Here is a 21132-nt window from a genome sequence, read left to right as displayed (position 1 = left end):
CCTATGATACTGACACTCTCTCTGAGGTTCCTTCACAAAAGAGCCTTTGTCACTCTGGTTTGCAGAGGTCATAATGATCTTCTGTATTTCTTTGTTTACTTATGTTCTGATCATTTGTGCTTCATATTTTCTATGATGACAATTAAAACATCACAAAGGGTATGCAAGTATACAGAGATTTATACACAACTCACAAGTGCATTAATTATGTAAATAGTTATGTAAATACCTGAAGAACAACAGGCATCTGTAGTTCCTTACAAAACATAACATTAAAGGTTGAATATGTAGAATGAGCCGAACACCACCATCTAGTGTCTCAATATCATAGTCGCAACAACAAAAAATTATTCCAGCAGTCCAGCAACATAAAAATCCCTTGTGGCCTTTTTCTAAAATGCAGTAATCAGCTTGTGTTCTAGTGTCAGCTGGGTTTAACATTCAGGTTGCCAGGTTCCATAGGGATTTACTTATTTTATTGTATGGACTTTTTCAACGGAATTCCATTGCTAGGCAACAGCCTTGGTCGTTGGTAACTTCCTGTCAGCTCATGTAATTCACGTTCACTGCAAAAGGAAATAAACTAGGACTGTTTTGGAATATTTATGTTTACATCTTTGAAAAGGTCCATATGTGAGCGTTTTATGATGTTTATCTGATTGTGTGAGAAAGAACCATGAAACCAAAGTACTTTTCCACTGAATAACTTACAAACGTCAATAGAAGAGAGTAACACATGAGGCCACGCTCCCATTCCAGTGACAACAAACTGCCCGCTTTGACCGGCGGTAATTACAAATCCTGCTGTAATCTGTCCTGATTTCGCCTATTTTACGTTAAACGGCCTGGAAACCTCCTGCATTGACTAATGTTAGTCAGGCAGACAGCTATTTTACGTCGTTGCCGAGCGATGATCGACGTTATATGGAAGATATCAAAGAGTTGGAGAATGTTTTCCATACAGCTTACCAGAGGAGAAGTGAGTGAACGAGCCCACTCAGCAGCCGGAGGTGACATACCTTCACATTTATGTCCCTACCTCATTGAATCACCAGGTAATGCAGGTCTATGACAATAATCCCTTTCTATCATTATTATACTGTCGTTTTAGTTTAGCTATGTGAAAAATAGAACAGCCAATGCTTTGTCCACCTAAGGTTAAATGAGTATGAAAATGGACTGTCTCTCTCTCTCTGACACACACATTCACTGCCATCTTTTTGACATCATTCTGTCATCTTTCTGCCCAAATTCTATCAATTAATATGTAAATGTGACTTGTATTTCCTAAAATGTAATTCAATTTATTTTAATAAACTGAGTACTCACTCCTGTTTTTCGTTTTAGCGCCTATTGAACACTGAGGTCCTCTGTTTTCAACGGTGAGAGGGCGTGGCCTTTTACGTCACGTAGGGTTACTCTCCGGTGGCGCTGATGAACTAGTGTATTCTCGCGAGATCCGGCAAGTTCCCCTTCCTTCTCATCCAGCATGGCGGCGCTGTATGAGGGGTACACGTTGTGCGGACTCGCTCCAGCTCAAAATCTGTCAAATTCAGGCATTCAGGGGGTCGCAGCGGAGAGAGACAGTGAACATGTCGTCGTCACCGACTCAACCAGATCCGTCACGGTGTACAAGGTAACGTTTGTTTTGAGAAAGCTCTCCTGACCTGGGCGACGCTGATCAATGCGACATGTAACGTTATATCTCAAGTTGGCATCCTCGGCTGCTCTAAACAACAGCAGCTATGGCAGAAGCCGATACATCATAGCTGTGATAGCACATTGACTCCATTTGCGTGAAAATCAAAAGTGATGGTCCCCAAGGTTGTGACGCTGCTGGTAAACATGCCGGGCTACAAAAACAGGCTGTGCTCGCTCGCTCGCTCTCTCTCTCACACACACACACCGCTTGCTAACGAATGATGCAGTTGAATTGTTAGGCTGCATTGGTTCTCAAACTTTACCACCTCCAGGAATATCAGGCTTTCTCAAGTACCACGACTAAGATCAATGTTAAAATACACTATTCAGCTCAGGACAGAAGGGTTTGTTTCTAATCATTAGATTATTCACTGTTTTGTTCAGCCGCAGCCACGCTGTAGGTAGGGGTAGCATCAGAACTGACATGTCAGTGTTTTCAAACCAATCATTTTACCTCTGCTTCTTCCATCACAGTTTAGCTCTTGAGCAAGACTACGTAGCAGGCTGATATTGAAACGAAAATATGACAAGAAATGCTAGACTTGTTTTAAATTACATTTCACGGATCTTAAAAGTTTAAGTATTTTCTTGGTGTTATATCAGTATAGTAATTAATGTTTCCTTTTTTTTATTTTGGAGATTCCTTGCTCTATAGCATAGTCACATCATTTTGAATTTACCACTGTAGATATTAATTCAATTCAATTGTATTGTATTCATAGTGCCAAATCATAGCAAAAGTTATCTCAAGACACTTTACGTATAAAGTAGGTCTAGACACCCAACAATTCCCTCATGAGCAGCAGCAAGTTGCATTATCTAAATAATAATATTTATATACAGTAAAAAAAAACAACTCCATTTTAACAGGCAGGAACGTCGAACAGACCCAGCTCTATTGAGGACAGCCAACTGTCTTTACCGGTTGGGGGACAGAGGCAGAAAGATGGGCAGACAAATACAGATGCAAGCAACTACAACATTAAGAATAACTGTAATAATATCTATATTAATGTGACTATGACTAACAGATAATGGCAGTTAACCTACTAGAATGATATGAATAGTAGTAATTGCGGGAGTTAAAGTGACAAAAAATATTAATAATGATATTTATTGTGGTGAAATACGGTCAAAGGCAAACATTTTGGGTTGTGACTGATATTTGAGCAGAGTCATTAATGTTATTAACTTAACCAGTCTTCTCTTTTTATTTGTGTTTCCGTGATTCTGACAGGTTTCAGACCAGAAGCCACTGAGCAGCTGGACGGTGAAACAAGGACAGACTCTGACCTGTTCGGCAGTCTACAACTCACAGACCAAGGAATATGTGGCAGTCTCAGACAACAAGGTAGACTCTTAGCCACTCTTGTTGTTGTGGCGAGCTGGCTAAAAGCACACAGTTCTTTATGATAAGGATTGTGATGCTTGCTTTGGTTGCAGCAGCATCTGTACAGAGGCACACTAACTTGCTGTAAGATTGTAATTGGGCAAAGTGAACCAATCATTTCTTAACCTGAAGTAAACAAACCATACTAGTTATTTTCATTTTCCATGCAATTAAATAAGGCAGTGAACTCCATCGCAGCATACAAGTTTATTTTCTGAATAGTTTTTGCATGGCTTTCTTTCTCCCACCCACCTGTCTACTGACCGGTGTACATTAGACAATTTTCGATCGGCCTTATCATGAATACTTATTCACAACACAGTTTGACCCCAGTTAAAGGTTTGACCTCACTAATTTATCTGGCCCTTAAAAAAAGTTTGTCAATAATTGTCTAGGTGTCTGTAAATCTGACCTTCCAGAAATGCCTGATAATCACAAAATTGTGTCTGTGTTTTTAAGGTGATCAGAATATGGAAGGAAGAAGACATACTCTTGGAGAAGGCCTTCAAAGCAACCGTAAGTAACCTAGTTTAGTTTAAGACGTGTTTGATCCTGTCTAAAGGCAAAATGTTTATACCAATTCCAAGGAAAAGGCTGTTAGAGGGATGAGACTTGATGAAAACACCGTATCATGTAATTTGTAGCTAACCTAGATTACTGAGAATACAGTGCAAAGAACTGTATTTTCTTTCTTTCAAACGCTCAAACATTTAACATGGTACATGTGATTACTTTGCAAACTGTATAATGGAGCATTATGATTTCAGTCCACTCATAATATATTTGATGAGGTGACTTATGGCCTTCATTTCTGTTCCAATCAGTTGCCTGACTGTGTTTATTGGATTGTGTCCAGGTGTCATCAGATGTCTGGAGTGTCCACTGTGTAGCTGGAGGGGAGCCTGTGGTCTTGTTCCAGAGAGGAGCTGTGAGGCTCCTGGATTCTCTCCTTTCAGCCCCCCAGCAGCCCATAGAGGAAGTCCTGGCTGAAGAAGAGGCCATTAGGTCAGTGTCACTATGCCTTCAAGTCCCAGTGATTCCTTTGTGATACAATCCGGATTGAGAACGACTCTTAACCAGTGGTTAAGAATCTTTCCAAAGAAATGTTTAAATTCAAACAATTAATATGGACGTTGGAATTTCAAATGACCAGATAACCTGGTTTCTAGTGCTGTGCTGCAGTGTCACCTGTTTTGTCTGTCTTTAGGTGGAGCACCCACATTGTGACAGAGTCACAGCAGTTTGTCATCATCTCAACTGAACAGGTAACATCACTTTAATTGTTTGAGACAAAAGCATTACAATTCCATTCAATTATTCCAATTTTAGCATTCAGTGGACTTGTATAACAATACTGTGCTGTAAAGATAATTCATTAAAGGGAATACGTGTGCAGTGGCATTACTTTTCCACTAGGCGGGGCTATAGTTCTAGCCGCTAGGTAGCTCTGTGTATATTGGCTATTTTTGCAGCTTTAAACGAGTATTTTGAAAGTATGTATCATGTCACAGAATTATCTGAGAGTGAATCTTGTGTTTTGGATGTTTGATTATCATACTGTGTTTTTGTTCTGGTGCTCTGCAGTGCAGAGTCTGCAGAGTTCTGACACCCGCCAGCCTGCTCTTATCCCTGTCTTAAAATGTGCGAAAGTCATGAATATGTAGGATATTACAACAGACATTCCTGCCAGAAAAGAATATGAATATCGAAAAGATAAGAAAAAACACCAAACTAAAGCTGCCCAATTTTCCGGAAAAATACAGCCCTCTACACAGACTATAGTCAGCACATGTTTCTGTAATAATTAATAATTTATCGGAGATCTGAAATCTATGCACACACAACACTGACAATAATATATTTTTTATTAAAATATATATTTCACAAGTGAATTACAGGAGGGGCGGTGCCTTTAATGGACCACATGCCGCTTATTTTATGACCCATTTACCAATAACTAACTTTTGTGTATCCTTGTTTTCTACGTGGACATGGGCATCAACTCTTACCTTTTGCCTTGGCTGTCAATGTCTTCCCACAGAAAGGAGATCATGTCCTCTACCTGCAGAGACTGAATCCCAACACCCTACAGAGGTACCAGCTGGAGAGAGAGGAGCCCGGTCTTTCTCCGCTCAGCTTCTCTGCCTCCTACAGGGATAAACACATCCGCCTGCTTTATCTCTGTAAGTCTGAATTTCCTGTAGAAAAGTTTTTATTGTCAGTGTTTGACAACACAGATTAGTTTTGTGGACTTGTAAAAGAAAATCCGCTTAACATAGTAAGTGGCTGAACCTGTAATAAAGTGCCAGTTTGTACTTTTTCAGTATGGTTTCCACACTGAGTTACTGTACAGATCCATGAACAACAGCAGCGTTGAGTTGCGGTTTTACAGGCTGCATTTCATATATATTTGTACATTAGATTTTAGATACATCTTGTAGCACAAACATGGGCTCATACATTCAAGATATGTAGCGTGGTTGTTATTTCCTTTTAATCTCTTCCCTCAGTAATCCTTTTAAACTTTTGTGCCCTATCTTTACCTTCATTCAGACCCTAACGGTCATGTGTACCAAAGCGTAATCTCTGTGCGGGGCCTGATGGCTGACGAGGGGGCCCAGGCTCTTCCGCTGCCCCGCAGCCTGCTGCTGGCTCTCCCTGTCGGTGAGGGCCTGCTGGAGGCTGCATCGGCTCAGGTCTTGGATGAAGCCCATGTAGCTGTACTGGGGGCTCCACACCCCTCTGCCGGAGCTGGTAAAGGTAAACACATTTTAATTACACTGCCACAAATGAAGACCACAAGTGCTCCACTCTGATAGTTATATGTAATTAGCCTGAATATCGGGCTTGTTGTCACTCCACTTAAAGTTTTAAGCATGATAGGTCTTAATTAAGTGGGTAAACTAGGGTTGAGCGATTGGACAAAGATATCTACTATTTGGCAATCGCCGGTACATTTTCACATCTTATTAGATTAATTAAGTATTCATTTTGACCAAACCAGTGTTAGTTACTGTTGGAAAGGTGGTAAGACTAACAAAGACAGGTTTGCAGAGTTTTATTTTGTTTCTTTCCAGTTTGAATGAAGTGTGTTCTGATGAGTTAACATGGGAATTAAGCCGATCTAAGTTCTGTAAAAGAGAAATACTTTAATTCAGAAGGTGTACAGTTTTGGGGCTTATTTAAAAACAAATCTCCCAGCTTACTGTTTCCTTCGCCCTGGGTGAAATTATTGGCAATCCGGTCAGATGAAGCCTACAGTCTTTGTTGTGATGGCCTGTCATGCCCCAAAAAAAGGTTATGATGTTTTTTTGATGACTGTCGGACCTGAATTTGGTTATTAAACTCTGCATCTTGTGCTGTGGGGAAGTAACAAATAAACCAGGAAAATGAATTAATAGGTCCAAATTATTAACTTAAATTAATACATGGCTAACATTTTTTTTTGTTTGTTTGTTTTTTTGCATTTATTTTGAATATTTCTCAAAAAAATAATACACACATGTGTACATACACATAAATGCACATACATATCTACAACAGTAATCGCATTCATCAAGAAATAAAATATTTGAAAAGGAGTGAGAAGAAGTTAAACTTATAAACTCCCACCCCTTATCCTTCTTTATAACTTACAACAAAAATAGAAATGAGCTTCCTAGCCCAACAGATTTCTTATATAAAAAAAATAAAATATTAAACGCTTTGTTGAGTGCAAAGCAAAAAAAAAAAAAGTAACACACATATAGCTGTACGTGTGTTTACCAAAAAATGTATACGTGCTTCAGATACACACAGAAAGATATAGAGAAAAAAATATCCACCCCCATACTTTATAGTTCACCCCATCACACCCTTGTGCCCATTATACCACTTAGTGGTCCTGAGTAACAGGTTCGTCCCTGTACCTTGTAAAGATCACATCTTTATACCTCAGTTTAAACCGTTTTATGTTTGGACAATCCAAAATGAATGCATTTTGCCTTTTTTTCTCGAATAAATGCATAAGACATGTGACCTGAAGCCATGTGACTCCAGTGTCTGATGCAGGTCTGCAATGTTCTTAAATGGCTCTCTGTTTTTGGATTTCAGACTTCCTCTGTATCTGGAATACCAATTTCCAGACACTTCAGGCAGGGAAAGAGATGGCGGGTAAAATCTACGGACAGGTGGGAATGCTTTGTTCTATTAAATGCTGACAACCCACCGAGCAAATTATGTTTTTTAATCTCCCTGTTATATGATCAGTGGACAAAGTGGTAATACTGTTAATGATTTCTTAAATTTTGAGCCCAATGACCAGTGTGTACATGAGCTTTGAGGAGTACGCATGAACCACCTACCACCCACTCGAGCTCCCCTCATTGTTATTCTTACTGCAAGCCAAGGTTCCCTGTCCTTCCAGCTGCTGGGTGCTGATGGAGGACTGTATGACTTTGGTAGAACATTGTGTCTGCTCTCCACTGTGACGGGGCTCACTGTGCCTCCTCCCAACTTTATGGCAGTTTACAGTCTAAATATTGACACATACATATAGAAGTTGTGCTAGTTTATATTACAGCTGTTAAACTTTGTTAACTTCTACCATTCCTGTTTTTATTCCCATTCATTTCTATTTGATTTTAGCTTTGGAGTTATTCAAACAAGTTATTCATTCCACATGGGAAAACTCTCTCTGTTATTCCATTTGAGTGCCCCAAATCTTCCCTGGCTTCTGCCCTGGGAAAACTAAGGCAGGCCAAGACTGAAGGTGAGCTAAATGAAATTTATAGTACTGGAAATTACCTGCATAAAATAAAAACATGTCAGAGAACTAATTTAACTTAGATACGGCATACTCTATATAATACTGCAATAACGTGGTCATGCAGTAGGTCGTTCTTAATAATGCTGCAACAATGATTTGACATTGTAAATGTGCATTTTCACTCAGTACTGTGTATTTCTTACTTCTACAGAGTCCAAAGCTCCCACTTGTGTACTATCTTGGAATAACATTCTGCATGAAGAGAAAGCTCATCCCTCGAGAACAGTGGAGACCAGGAAGACGGTATGTTGGATACGTTTCCACCATAGACTGTAGGCCTATATGAAGATAGACGGCGCTAATTTCGCTCACAGTCTTCACAGTAATGATCATGTGGTATAAAAGTCCCACCCATACACCCGCCCGACCAATCACAAGTCAATCACAGCTGTCAATCATGACGTTTCACCCCCGTTTTTATAGCATCAAATAACTCATTAAAACCAAACTCATCAGAAAAATCAACACTTGAACAAGCATCGGTGTCATAAAACTATTCCCCAAATAACAGAAGCCATCTCTGAGGAAAAAAATGTACCTATGTACCATCCGCTAATATGGTGGGGGTGGAATTTATGACCTTTACTGCAGTCAGGTGGATAAACAAGAGGCTTTGCTTCACCTTCAGGGAGCCGTCAAGCCGCCCACCTTTATGTACAGTCTATGATTTTCCACTCATCAGTCCCACACACTGTTGCCTTTAAAACTGTCTTACAGTGTTTCCCAGACTGACCTCTAATAAGCACTAGATCCATATGGACTGTTATTTCTTAAATGGCCACAAAATTAACAATATAATGTATTTTGAAGGGTAAAATTCATAATACTACAGGGTTACTGTGCTGTATTATTGTTTTTATTTGTAGATTTATCTATAATGACAACCTAAATTTTTCTGTCTCATCAAACAATTCATCCCAACTAAGAAATTACTGAATAAACGTGTACCCACACTAGAATCATAACAGCAGTTGCTGTATGTATGTGACACAATTTCTGCCAATCAGTAATTCACGGCTTCAGCTATTTAAAGTTCAATGCGTGTAGTGCCCCATGAAGAGTAATGGTCCGGTACTGCTTCTCTCAGTGGTATCAGCAGTGGTTTGATTCTTCTCTCCTTCCATACAGAGAACAACCCGTAAGAGCCAGTCAGCACCTAGTATAACAAATGACCAAGTTCTGGAGCTCATCAAGGTGAGAATTTCATTTTCCATGGCTCTCTTGCCAAACAATGAAATGCGTTGATGGAAAAGTAAAATAATTTTATAATTAAAAAAATATATATTTTAATTTCCTCATGCAGACAGCACCAGTGGAAGAGGTCCAGAAAGAGGTGGAGGGGCTCCTCTCAAGGATGGACATCCAGGACCTGCAGGCCTCGGTGGGGCAGCTAGCATCAACCCTTGTTTCCAGGAGCCTGGACGATCCAGCCTTTTACACCCCCAGCAGCCTGGCACACCTAGTGCAAACACGGTGTCTCTGCCACAGGTCAGTAATACATGGCAATGGAATCAGGGTGATGTTATTTTATTTAATAAGAAATTAACTGAAAGATACTTTTTGGATGTGACCATTTGCCATCCTGACCTTCAACAGTGTGTGCCCTGACCTTGTGCTGCTGGCTCTGGAGAGGAAGGACTACTTCCTGTGTCAGCTCTGTTTACAGTTTTTCCCTGACATCCCAGAAGCGGTCACCTGTGCCTGCCTTAAGGTCTTTATCAGGTAAAACAAACTTTTTTTGAAGTACATAACGCCTTCAGTGAGCACTGTAATACGGGCGTAATTTAACATCTTCCAGAGGGTCCTTTTGATACCACCACTGGGTTTTTGTGATGTTGTTCTACCTTCTTCGTCTTGCAGTATGCCAGATGCTGATGCAGAGAAATTTAGCCTGGAGCCTGACAGTGCCGCCTTCATGGAAACTCTAATGGTTGGAGAGCGTGGCCTGGTTGGCCTGCAGAATGGTTTCAGCCCCACCTCCATTGACGAGAACCGTTCAGATGGCCTAGGCGGAGGTGGCACCAGAGCAGAAGACAAGGAGAAGACCTCAACTCCACCAGAACAGATCTGTCCAGTGGGATTACACAAGGCGGTTCTGCTGTATCCTGCCAGTGCAGAGCAACTTAGACACAATACTTTCATAATTCTGTCAATTGTTATTCATTACGATGCAACTAAAAGTTTTTTTGTTTTAGCTTGTATTGCAATAGCCGACAATTGTAATATATTACAATTAGCTGTTTGCTGTCCCTTTTTTTATATATATTTAAATGTGGCTGCCACTGATGGCAACAAAAGGCCACTTTTTAGCCACCCTAAGTCACTGCAAAGGAAATTCCTTCACTGCGACAGCCCTAGTCGTCACTCTACCCTACAGAAGGCCTGAGCAGCAAATGAGAAAAAGAATTCTTCTGATGAACATTGTTTTCTCTCCTGTGTTATGATTCAAGAACAAAAAAAGTTAAAATTTTCTACATATTTTTATATTTGATTATTAATTTATACAGCTGTGAGTCAAGTGAAAATTAGTTTTGATGAGTAAAAGGCTTCTTGTGGTCGAAATTAATATAACAACAAAACAAAGAAACAAATTACGAACTTGGAAAGATTATCTTGGCAAAACCTTTGTTCCACCTGTTCTAAGTCAAACACAGTAGAGAAACCAATTCAGATCAGGATTTTTTTTTTCACTTGCCTCTCAAGGCCTCCATACTACCCATATCGTGTGTATCAGTAACAAGCTTTATGTTATATTTAAACATAATTGCGAACTCTTCCTCTTATAAGACCTTAACTCAAGTTGCATAGAAATGAGGTCCTGCAGACGGCATACAGCGACTCTTTCCTCCTCCCACACCTAAAAGATCTCTCCTCCCAACATGTCATTGTGAGTAACGGCTAGTTTATTTTCCACATCTCTGAAATAAAACCATAGCCGTTGCACGTTTTCATAAAACTAACTATATATGCTTAAAAACCTATTTCCAATGTTCAATGTTCTTTCTCACCCAATCAGCTCTTCCTCCAGTACCTGCAGTTCCTTTATCTAAAATATTCCCAAGATGCTTACCCACAGATGCACGGATTGAGATCACCAAGTCTGACTCAGGTCTGTGTCAAAGTCTAACTCGATAATTAGGGGGGCCACACTTGACATTTTGGTGCAGCTTGTGTCTGTCACACTGAGACACACTAGTCCAGAAGCAATGAAAAATAATTTGCTGGCAGATTGTTAAATCCAGATATGGTGTAAGTAATTCTTACATTTTGACCTGAATTGTGTGGAATCTGAATTTAGTTTTTTTTTTTTTTTATAAACTTCTAATGTGCAACAAACGCACTGGAATTCTCTAGAAACTCCCTGCAATTACTACTTTGTTCTTGAATTGTGTACCACAAAATAGTTGTAAAGAAAAGGTTGAATGCAACAATTAACTCATTCCACTTTGAAATTAATTAAAGTTTGTGTAACTTTCAGAAAACCCTTATTAGTGCCCCGCATGCATGCACACTCCATAGCCACCAGTCAAAACAGAGAGGCTGAACGTGGTTGACCGCCATCATGTTGATATAATGCTGTAAAATTCATTAAAAGCATATTTTTAGAATAACTACAAAATTGCTGTTTGCAAATCACGCCATCAGCCAGCGCCACAAAGCACTCGACAGCAGATTCATGGCACACAGCCGAGCCGCAGTCAGCTTAGGTTATTGTGAGTTGACATTAGCAAGCAAGCTAACGTTAGCCAGCTAGCTGTTAGTTAGCTACATTGCATGGATCTGGTGTTGCTTACTTCGTAACGTTAGGTGATGAGGTAATTTGCAAGCTGTGAGCAGATCAGCCCCAGGAGTCTGGATGAATTAGCTGACTTTTTATTTTATTTTGTCACCCATAGGCAATAAAAAAAACCGATTAATACATGTAAAATGTTACACACAGCCCCTTTTTTAAATGACTAACTCTGTTTTACTTTCCATTGATCGTAGATCATGGATTGGGTGTGCTTGCTGTTGGACGCCCATTTCACAGTGCTAGTGATGACTCCAGAGGCCAAAGGCTTACTGCTGAACCTCCACAGCTTTGTTAAGTCTCAGGTAACAGTCTTCCCTTTTGTCTGAGTTGCAACTGGTTTGAATGTTAAATATTCAGAAAAAACACAAAGTAAAACATCAGCAGTGTAAGAGATCACATGCAGAAACTACAAATAGCCATTTTCCATGATTTTGTTATCATGGTTCTTTATAGCAGTTTCCCCTACCATTATATTAGGGGGGCGCCCAGCACCTGCCTCCGTCTGTTGAAGGTCAAGTTAAATTTTATTATCTATATAGTGCAAGATCACAACAGGAGTCATTTAAGTATACCTTATCGTATAGAACAGGCCTATGACTTGTCCTTTTATCAAACGAATCAAATAGCCTTATGGTATTTATCTTATTTACATGACGGCATGTCATTTCTGGTTGGTCGCACGTTTACAATTCTCCTTTGCTCTCTGTATCGCGGCAGTGTTATGTCTCCCCCCCCACACACACACACACACCTAATCATTAAATTGTTGGTTTAAATATTGTCTGGGATTGTGTTTGGCAACAACCTAACAACCATAACTGCAGTTTTATAAAAAAAAATCCGAAAAGACACCTGGGAAAGAATTCAAACCTTTTTCTGTGTTCTCAGGTGAGACTGGTTTCTGAGCTTGGAAAGATCGAGGGCAGCCTTCAAGAGCTCAATAAGATGAAGGTGAAGAAGCACATTGGACAATACTCCATTGAAGTAATTGAGCTGTTTTAGAATGTGCATACTTTTAATAAATCATGGAACATGTTGTCTCCTTCCAACTTTTCACTTCTGGTAGTTACAATGTTGTATATTTGTTCCAAATGGTATAATATTAAGTGCTTTTTGGCACACCATCAGAACTCAAGATGCACGAGTCTTACTGTATATGAATTATTGGTGTAATTTAGGCATTGACTAAATTACATATACTTTGAACTGTGTAAACGGGTTCAAGATGATGACAATTTGACTGTTCAGATAATATAGTTTGCATGTTGAATCGACTGTGCTCCATGCCAAGCTGGTTACCAATGGGTTTGTAAAAGCATTCAATCGTAGTGGAACTCTACCTTTGAACCCACGACTGTGAGAATGAATGGCTGTGACTTTGTACTGGATTTTCCACAGGAAAGCCTTTTATTTTGAATACAAATATATAAATGTGAGTAAACTGCAAATCCATGTGTCACTGTTTTTTTTTAAATTAAATGTTGCTATCAGATAGTGGGATGCATTGAAGTAAGTGGTATTGGGCATGATTTCTGCATGCTTTTACTATTTTTTAAATATACTGTTCAAGACTTAATCGTTATTATATGCAATATTACAGTAATGCACTTCACACATGAAGTGAGACGTCATACCACAACAGCCTCTGTGGTTTGAATCCTCACTTTCTGTGTACCTGTGGCCTGACCATTCCATAGTCTTACTGCAAAACTGAGAGGGTTACGAGAAGAAAATGAAGTACAGGGTATGAGGAGAAATTAATCTACAATAAGGCCTACTGAAAAACACTACATATAATGGCAGAGTTACATTATTCTTGGATATAGTCAACAAGTTGTTACAGTTATTACTTGGCATAGAACAAAGGTTTTCAACGTGTGGGGCTGTCCTCCCCAAGGGGGGTCCAAACTTTCAGGGGAGGCTCTGTGATCATAAGTGCTACAGTGTGATCGTTGTCAAAAAACAAAAAGACCACATAGAACAGTCTTAATGTGTTTGATTTGGTTATGCACTAAATGCTGTAGTGTTGGGGAATTTTCCGTCAGACCATAATAAATGCCTTAGAATATTAATGACCTGCTGTTTTAGATTTTACTTTTATTTGGCAACACAAAAGTAGGTGATAGGTGTTAAGACTTAAGCGGATTGGTTAGGAGTTGTTAGGATATGAGTTATCCCCATCGCTGGAGGACACAGCTCTAGAATAGAATCATAAAAGTGCATTTAAAGAAAAAAGAGATTACTTTATATTAAGGGTGAATATGGAGAATGAGCAGAACACCCCCATCTAATGTCTCAAGATCTTAGACGCAACAACAAAAAATAATTCCACCAGTCGTGTTGCCAGGTCTGGAGACAGCCCGACCCAGTACCCTACAGGAGACCGGAGTCGGTTTGAGCCTGTTTGAGCCCGTCCCCTCCGGCAAATCACACCATAAAAACAAGTATTGCATTACGTTGGACTAACAGTTACCGTGAGCTGTTACCGTTACAGCTAAGTAAACATGAAAGTTAACGATCAAGGAGAAACTTGGCTATTTTTACGTGCGTTTTAATGACGTTGAACTCCTTTATCTCAGTCCATCGAGTGAATGCTTGGCCCTTATTGACTCTGTTTTTCCCCCGTCTCTGGTCACTCAGCTGCTGGGACAAATACAGCCCCCTTCGCTTCACACAGTGCCAGCCTACAGAAGCTGCGCTGAACAACAGACGACCCTGGCAACCTGCAATGCCGGCCGGTACAATGTATGAAAAACGTGACAGAAAATCTTTGTCAAACCTGTCAATTTAAAAAAAAAATTATTTCAGACTAAATATACATTTTTAGGGGAAAGCAATACTTTCATTCCTCAAAACTCCCTGTGGGTGTATTATTTTTATTGTTTTAAATATAGCTTTTAATAAAGATTCTATATATTCAACCTTTGATTCTTTATCAATACACTGTTTATTGTGATTAGTGTGCTGCATGGCCACCTGTGAGGTTGCTCATATGATCGCTTTGAGCCATTTAATGTGACGCTCTTGGCGATTATTCTCAGAGTCCGAGTTCATCCACATGTGCCTGTTGATCTAATAGGCTCTCCACCCCAGGCAAGGACGTGGGTGTGTTCTTTGATTGGCTGGATGTTTAGTCTTCCTGTGGGACACGTGGGGATGAAGTACACATTTTAGCCAAATTGAAACTCATCTTTCATCTTTTCATTTCACCCATCTCCTGTTTGGTTTCTCATTGGGTGGGGGGTAAATTATTTATCATTAAAACTGGCATAGAACACCAGTGGGTGATGTTAATCCAGTCACCAGGCAATGCCACTGTTCCATGTCTCCATGGACTATCAAACATTAAGCCCTGCAGCGTGGTGCTGATGGAGTAACAATAGAGGGGAAATGAGATGGAACAAAGTTGTGAAGACCCTCAGCAGATGGTTCTGAAGTGGAACAAAAGTTCACATGAAGCGGGATCCTTGTGGCTTGTCTTGTTTTGCCTGGAATGGCTCACGCTTGACCTTTTCTTTGGACAGATGTGGCTGAAAATTTGTGACAGCATCTTAGAATAAAACTGTTTCAGAACACACCAGGATGATTAGTGTGACAAAGTGATAAACATTGATTAAGTTGTGTAAGTATTTAGGCTATTAATGTATCGAAGTTCAGGCGTATTAATTTGTATAACTTGACACACTTCCTACTTACATATTGATATATCCAGATTTGGATAGCTTCAGGCTTATAATATTGCAGTTATTGAGAATTTTAAAGCTCAACGCTGTGAGCAGGATTTGAACCTGCGCAGGGAAACCCTATTGGATTTCGAATCCAACGCCTTAACCACTCGGCCATCACAGCCCGTCGACATGCCTAGTATGGTACAAAATTGCATCCTATGAGTACATTTAGAGCTGCTACAAAAGCCACGCTAGCATTGTTTTTTACCTTGTGGGTCTCTGTGTATGTGTGTGTGTACGCGTGTGCGCGCGCGTGTGTGTATGTGTCTTCTCACATCATGGTTGTCCTGGAGACACCTGTAGCGGGAATTAAAGGAGGGTGTACGTACCTTGCTAGGTGTTCATATTCATGTCACAGATGCAGTCATGAAATTTTACAGGTGTGTAGTGGAGATCAAAATGAAGACCTAGTTCAAAGATGGGGGTAGTCCGAGTAAGGTTACAGGGAGTAGGGGGTAGAAATTAGAAAGCCCCCATCCCCCTCCCCCTCCCGTTACGCCCTTGGCAAGACGGTCTCTAGTGTAGCCTATAATTATGTGTGCATTAGACATCATTTCTGACCTGTGTATATGAGGGAATTGCTTTAGCACATAAAGATGAAGAAGTCAAGTTCCACAAACCGTAGTCAGCTGCTTTGCAGCTTTTAATAACTGTCATGAATTTCAGAAACAATCAACAATTTATTACATCAAACAACACCTGCTTCCTGCAGCAAACCACAGAGGCTAACCTGCTGATTTGTTCCAGATCTCTAAGAAGAGATCCACAACTAATGCTGATTCTGATGCCCAGAAGCAAATAAAAACACATGCTGGAGGCCTCAGTGGAACACAAGGGGTCAAATAACTCTTCCTTTAGGGGCATTACTGCAAGCTGCTGTGGCTGCTGGTCCGTGAACAGAGCTATGTCCATGAATGACACCTATAACCTGACAGCACAGGACACCAGGGAGACTTAGTCCAGACTAGTTTCAGTGACCTTGAAGCCTTTTGAATATAAAGCTGCAGGTGAATGCCACAGAAGGAAGGCAGGACACAACCTGACTATCTTCTGCACAAGTCAACACAAGGCATAGTTCAGTCTTGCCTACTTGTCTTTATGTGAATGTATTTTTGATAAACGGTGGCAAGTATCTACCATCAAAAAGACTGCAGTGTATTGGCATCCACGCATACCTTTACAAGGTGCTGTGTAGTTTATCTGATGCTCTGCATGATCAATGCCACAGAATAGTGATGAAACATTTTCCGTGGATTAACAAGGCTCCTGCACCAACAGGTCTATTTGCATGGTGTGGGGACTATAAACAGAGGAAGCCGATTAAATGATCATTCTCATTGAAGTGGCAAACATTGTAGCTCATTAACACTCACGCTCACCACTACACCCGCAATGTGTAATTACAGGAAGACAGTGACGGCTGGTAATCATCAAGTATATGCAGGGATTAACTCAGGGCAAGGATGCTCATAAAGCACAGGCGCACCTGGCTCTGTATTTGCATAATGATGAGCACTGACGTGATTGTTTCGTTAGAGGACGATGGGTTTTTACGCCTCTACAATGTTTCCTAAAGGCCGGCACGCTCTGAGCCACGAGGTTCTGTCCGCGGTGCTGATGCTGCTGCTGATGCTGATGTCGCGGCTGACTGCCGCCGCAGCGTCTCGGGGCGCAACCACGTCTCCTGCACACAACGTACCCAGAAATAGTTTCTTCTGTATATCGGCATGCGTCGGGGAGAAGGAGGGGGCGTATAGTTCTAAGACTTTGTGTGGCAGCGACAGTCACAAGGTTTGGGGCTGCTGCCCGTCGCATAAAAATGCGAGACACAAGAGAAGCACGTGTAGTGGGTGGTCCTCAACACACTGCTCTCACGTGGCTCTAGCGAGCGCAGAGCCGAGCCCCAGACGTCAGTCCAGTGTAGCGTCAGCAGGAGACAACATCAGCATGGCTGTGGAGATGGAGCCCTCGGAGTAAGTGCGCTTTCCTTTTGTTTTGTTTTTTTGTTTTTGTTTATAACGACTTCTCAGTGATAGTGTGGTGCTGACAATAGAAAAGTAATAATAATAATACCATGTTTGTAAAAACGTGTTTCTTAAATATAAGAGGGATGTGTGTGTGTGTGTGTGTGTGTGTGTGTGTGTGTGTGTGTGTGTGTGTGTGTGTGTGTGTGTGTGGATACTCAATTGTGCATTGCGCATTAAGCTAATATAATATCTCCCTTTTATTTTGTCACTGTTTGGGAATTATATTTTTGCTGCGATGTTTGCGTATTTCTAGAAGGCAGTTGTGGATCATCCCATACAACCACTGCTGTGCTTTCTTTATCAATACACTGTTTATTGTGGTCAGTGTGCTGCATGGCCACCTGTGAGGTTGCTCATGATCGCTTTGAGCCCTTTAATGTGACGCTCTTGGCGATTATTCTCAGAGTCCGAACCCGGTTCATCCACATGTGCCTGTTGATCTAATAGGCTCTCCACCCCAGGCAAGGACGTGGGTGTGTTCTTTGATTGGCTGGATGCTTAGTCTTCCTGTGGGACACGTGGGGATGAAGTACACATTTTAGCCAAATTGAAACTCATCTTTCATCTTTTTAATTTCACTCATCTCCTGTTTGGTTTCTCATGGGATGGGGAGTAAATTATTTCTCATTAAAACTGGCATAGAACACCAGTGGGTGATGTTAATCCAATCACCTTCACATAGTTTCGTGTTTTGTGTTGCTTGTACAGAAATTGCAACTTGTAATTTAACTCTTATAGGAACCCTTTTAATTCTTCTATAAATTCAACCCCAACACTCAAATGGTTCCTCTATGCTACCTTTCTTGTCCAGTGTGATCCGCCTGATAATGCAGTACCTCAAGGAGAACAACCTCTACCGAACACTGACCACCTTACAGGAGGAAACCACAGTCTCACTCAACACAGTGGAAAGCATCGACAGCTTCATTGCAGATATAAAGAGTGGCCACTGGGATTCCGTCCTGCTGGCTATTGAGTCCCTAAAGTTGCCTGACAACACACTTATTGACCTTTATGAGCAGGTGACCTTTTGCATCGATCAGCTAATACTTTTCTTGGCTTGGATTTTTATTTAGCAACATCTGAACACCAATCTCTCTACCAGGTTGTAATGGAGCTCATTGAAATGAAGGAGGTGGGAGCAGCTCGCTCGCTCCTGAGACAAACCGACCCGATGATCATGTTAAAGCAGACTCAGCCAGAGAGGTACGTCCATCTGGAGAACCTGCTAACATGCTCCTACTTTGACCCTCGTGAGGTAAGACGATAGAGTTAAAAAAAAAAAATTTAAACAGCTAAATGACTAAGTGCTTCATAAAGTAACATCCTTCCCCTCTTATTGCAGGCATACCCAAAAGGCAGCAGCAAGGAGAAGCGGCGAAGGGCAATAGCCGAGGCGCTGGTGAGGGAGGTCAGTGTGGTGCCCCCTTCTCGCCTCATGGGGCTCCTGGAACAAGTCGGTGTGAGTATACTGATCAATATCACTCTCAATTCTCACTCTAATTATATATGAATAGGAGCTATTTTAAGCAATTCTTACCTTTCTAGCATTTTTACACTTTTCTTTTTTAGCGTATGACACACTTAAATGTAAAAGAAATCTAACAGGTGTTAGAACTCATCAATATTCCATTCTCATACCCTATTTCTGATAAAAGTCTGACTAATCATTTAACTTGGTCCGAATAAAATTATTTGCAGAGCGTCCTGTCTGTCATCTGTTGTTACATTTCACTTGCACTACTCATGCTGCGTGCCAGTGCCATGGGAAGTCAAAGTGGAACCTCCTACTAGCGAATTCAGGGTAGGTCAATCTCCCTCGAATTCAATAGTAGGAGGTTCCACTTTGACAGGCATTCCAGCGCACTTATAGTTGGCACTGGAACGCAGCATTTCTTTCTCACCACATTTGTCAGGGGGAGGAGGGAGCATCAGGGGTCAGGCAGGGGGAAGAGGGTGGGACTTTCAAGAGAAGCAATATGAGACATGCAAAAAGGTAAGAATTGCTTTAATTAATATCCATATAACTCAGCGTTTGCAAATCAAAGACCCCAAACTATCTCCATACTGCATGCACACCTCGATTGGAGGTTGTTAAAGGCCCTGAAAACCTATTTTTCTAATCAACTATTTCTATAAGTGAAGGTGTCCTACGTGAACATATGTTGGTCCTACCAAAGTTACAACCATAGACTGTATATAAAGATGGACAATGCTGCTCTATTTCCTCCGATTGTACAAAAGTAAAGCCAAAATATCCTGGATACAGGCCCCACCATGTTGAAATTTTGCAACCTTAGTCTGCGCAGTAGGGATAAGGCGGTAGAGGCACGTCATTGAAGTGACAAACTTGTACTCGCCCGACCAATCTCAAAAGTCGAACACAGCTGTTAATCATGATGTTCCTACCTGTATTATAGCATCACATACCTGAAACTACTTACATGGACAGACTCCATCTTTGGGTATACATTGAGGTATGCTTTGACTTTTTAGTTTGGCCCATGTCCCATCGGCTAACATGGAGAGGGCAGGACTTCTGACCTATACTGCAGCCAGCCACCAGGAGGCGATGACTTGTTTTTGGCGAGCCGTCCATAGTTAGATACAGTCTATGGTTACAACACTTAAATCACAGGAGAGAGTTTCTATAGTTCTTATTTTGTCTGAGGTCCTCAAACTAGTTTGAAGTTGTCGATGCTCGGTTAGAAAAAGGTGATGTCACATATAACATGTATTTTGCTACCAATCAGAGTTTAGCAACATTTGAAACAAAATGTAATGACAGTTATTCATAAACCGTAAAAATGTGTTGAAAAAAGGGAATAAAATGTAAGATGTTTTTATGCTTAGCTGAGATGGAAAAGTGACGTGTCTAGATGGTAAACCTAGATTTGCGAAAACTCTTGCGCGAATCACTAGCCGACAACCTGTCCTATGGCTAATGCCTAACTTTTATCATCCTGTAAGGTTTTCGCAATTCTTGGGTTTCTAATTTGGAGTATTAAACTCTAAATAAATAACAACAAAGTTTTTTTTTCTAAACTAGTAGCTGATATTTATGGTTTTTGCTCATGAATGTTTAATTTCTTACAGAGAAATATTTTGAGTCGTTTCACTGGAAACCTTGCATTTATTTTTTTGTTGTATTTTTAATAAAGAGAATGGTATTTTTTTCAAGGGAACGGTTCCCATGTTGACTCATTTATCAGAACTAATACACTAATTTTCCAAGGTGCAAGGAGTTACTTTATGTTTTCTTTTTACTGTTCTACAGTCTATGAGAATACAAGATTTTCCAGGTCATCTCTCCCCCGACAGGACCATCGACACATCAGGCGACAACAAGGACAGACATGTGGAGAAGGAGAGCTTTCCAACACAGCTGTACCGCCACATCAAGGTAGACCACCAATGGTTCATTACACTATACTTTTCAAAACCGTAGAACAAATCAAGCAATCTGATAGGCTTGATATAATAATGGCGTCTAATCTCTTTGCACAAGTCAGTATCACATTACCCAGACAGCCATTATCTATGCTCTCTTCAAAGCCACCAGACTCATTTGTCAAGTATTTCACTTTTGCAGTAAACAGTGCTTTCACAGTAAATAAGACTTTTCTACTTTTATTGAAGAGTCATTACCAAAATAGACTACCCCCCCCCATACACACAGACACAGA

The 21132-nt window shown here is 40.7% G+C and overlaps 2 protein-coding genes across 2 annotated transcripts in view; both read left to right on the top strand.

Annotated features, from left to right (window-relative positions):
* Window positions 1-1489: 1489 nt before the first annotated feature.
* On the top strand, window positions 1490-13128 carry nol11 (nucleolar protein 11; the record flags this gene model as incomplete). The annotated part of the gene is made up of 18 exons (XM_083933144.1): window positions 1490-1636; window positions 2939-3052; window positions 3551-3607; window positions 3948-4096; window positions 4299-4356; window positions 5133-5274; window positions 5645-5851; window positions 7184-7260; window positions 7718-7841; window positions 8050-8141; window positions 9027-9092; window positions 9202-9386; window positions 9495-9620; window positions 9759-9998; window positions 10707-10785; window positions 10915-11007; window positions 11886-11993; window positions 12580-13128. The coding sequence occupies 18 exons, from the start codon at window positions 1490-1492 to the stop codon at window positions 12691-12693; spliced, it is 2178 nt and encodes a 725-aa protein (XP_083789270.1). The 3' UTR covers window positions 12694-13128.
* Window positions 13129-17333: 4205 nt separating this feature from the next.
* LOC310961219 (WD40 repeat-containing protein SMU1-like) overlaps window positions 17334-21132 on the top strand; it is a 7838-nt gene continuing 4039 nt past the window's right edge. The window contains exons 1-5 of the mRNA XM_083933218.1: window positions 17334-17392; window positions 18258-18468; window positions 18552-18704; window positions 18792-18908; window positions 20724-20849. Coding sequence (XP_083789344.1) covers window positions 17367-17392; window positions 18258-18468; window positions 18552-18704; window positions 18792-18908; window positions 20724-20849 — 633 coding nt within the window. The 5' untranslated portion in view covers window positions 17334-17366. The remainder of the gene's footprint in view (window positions 17393-18257; window positions 18469-18551; window positions 18705-18791; window positions 18909-20723; window positions 20850-21132) is intronic.

This window comes from Echiichthys vipera, assembly GCF_963691815.1.
Source record: "Echiichthys vipera genome assembly, chromosome: 2".
Taxonomy (NCBI): domain Eukaryota; kingdom Metazoa; phylum Chordata; class Actinopteri; order Perciformes; family Trachinidae; genus Echiichthys; species Echiichthys vipera.
Note: the sequence above shows the minus strand (reverse complement) of the source record. Positions and strands in the feature narration are given on the sequence as shown.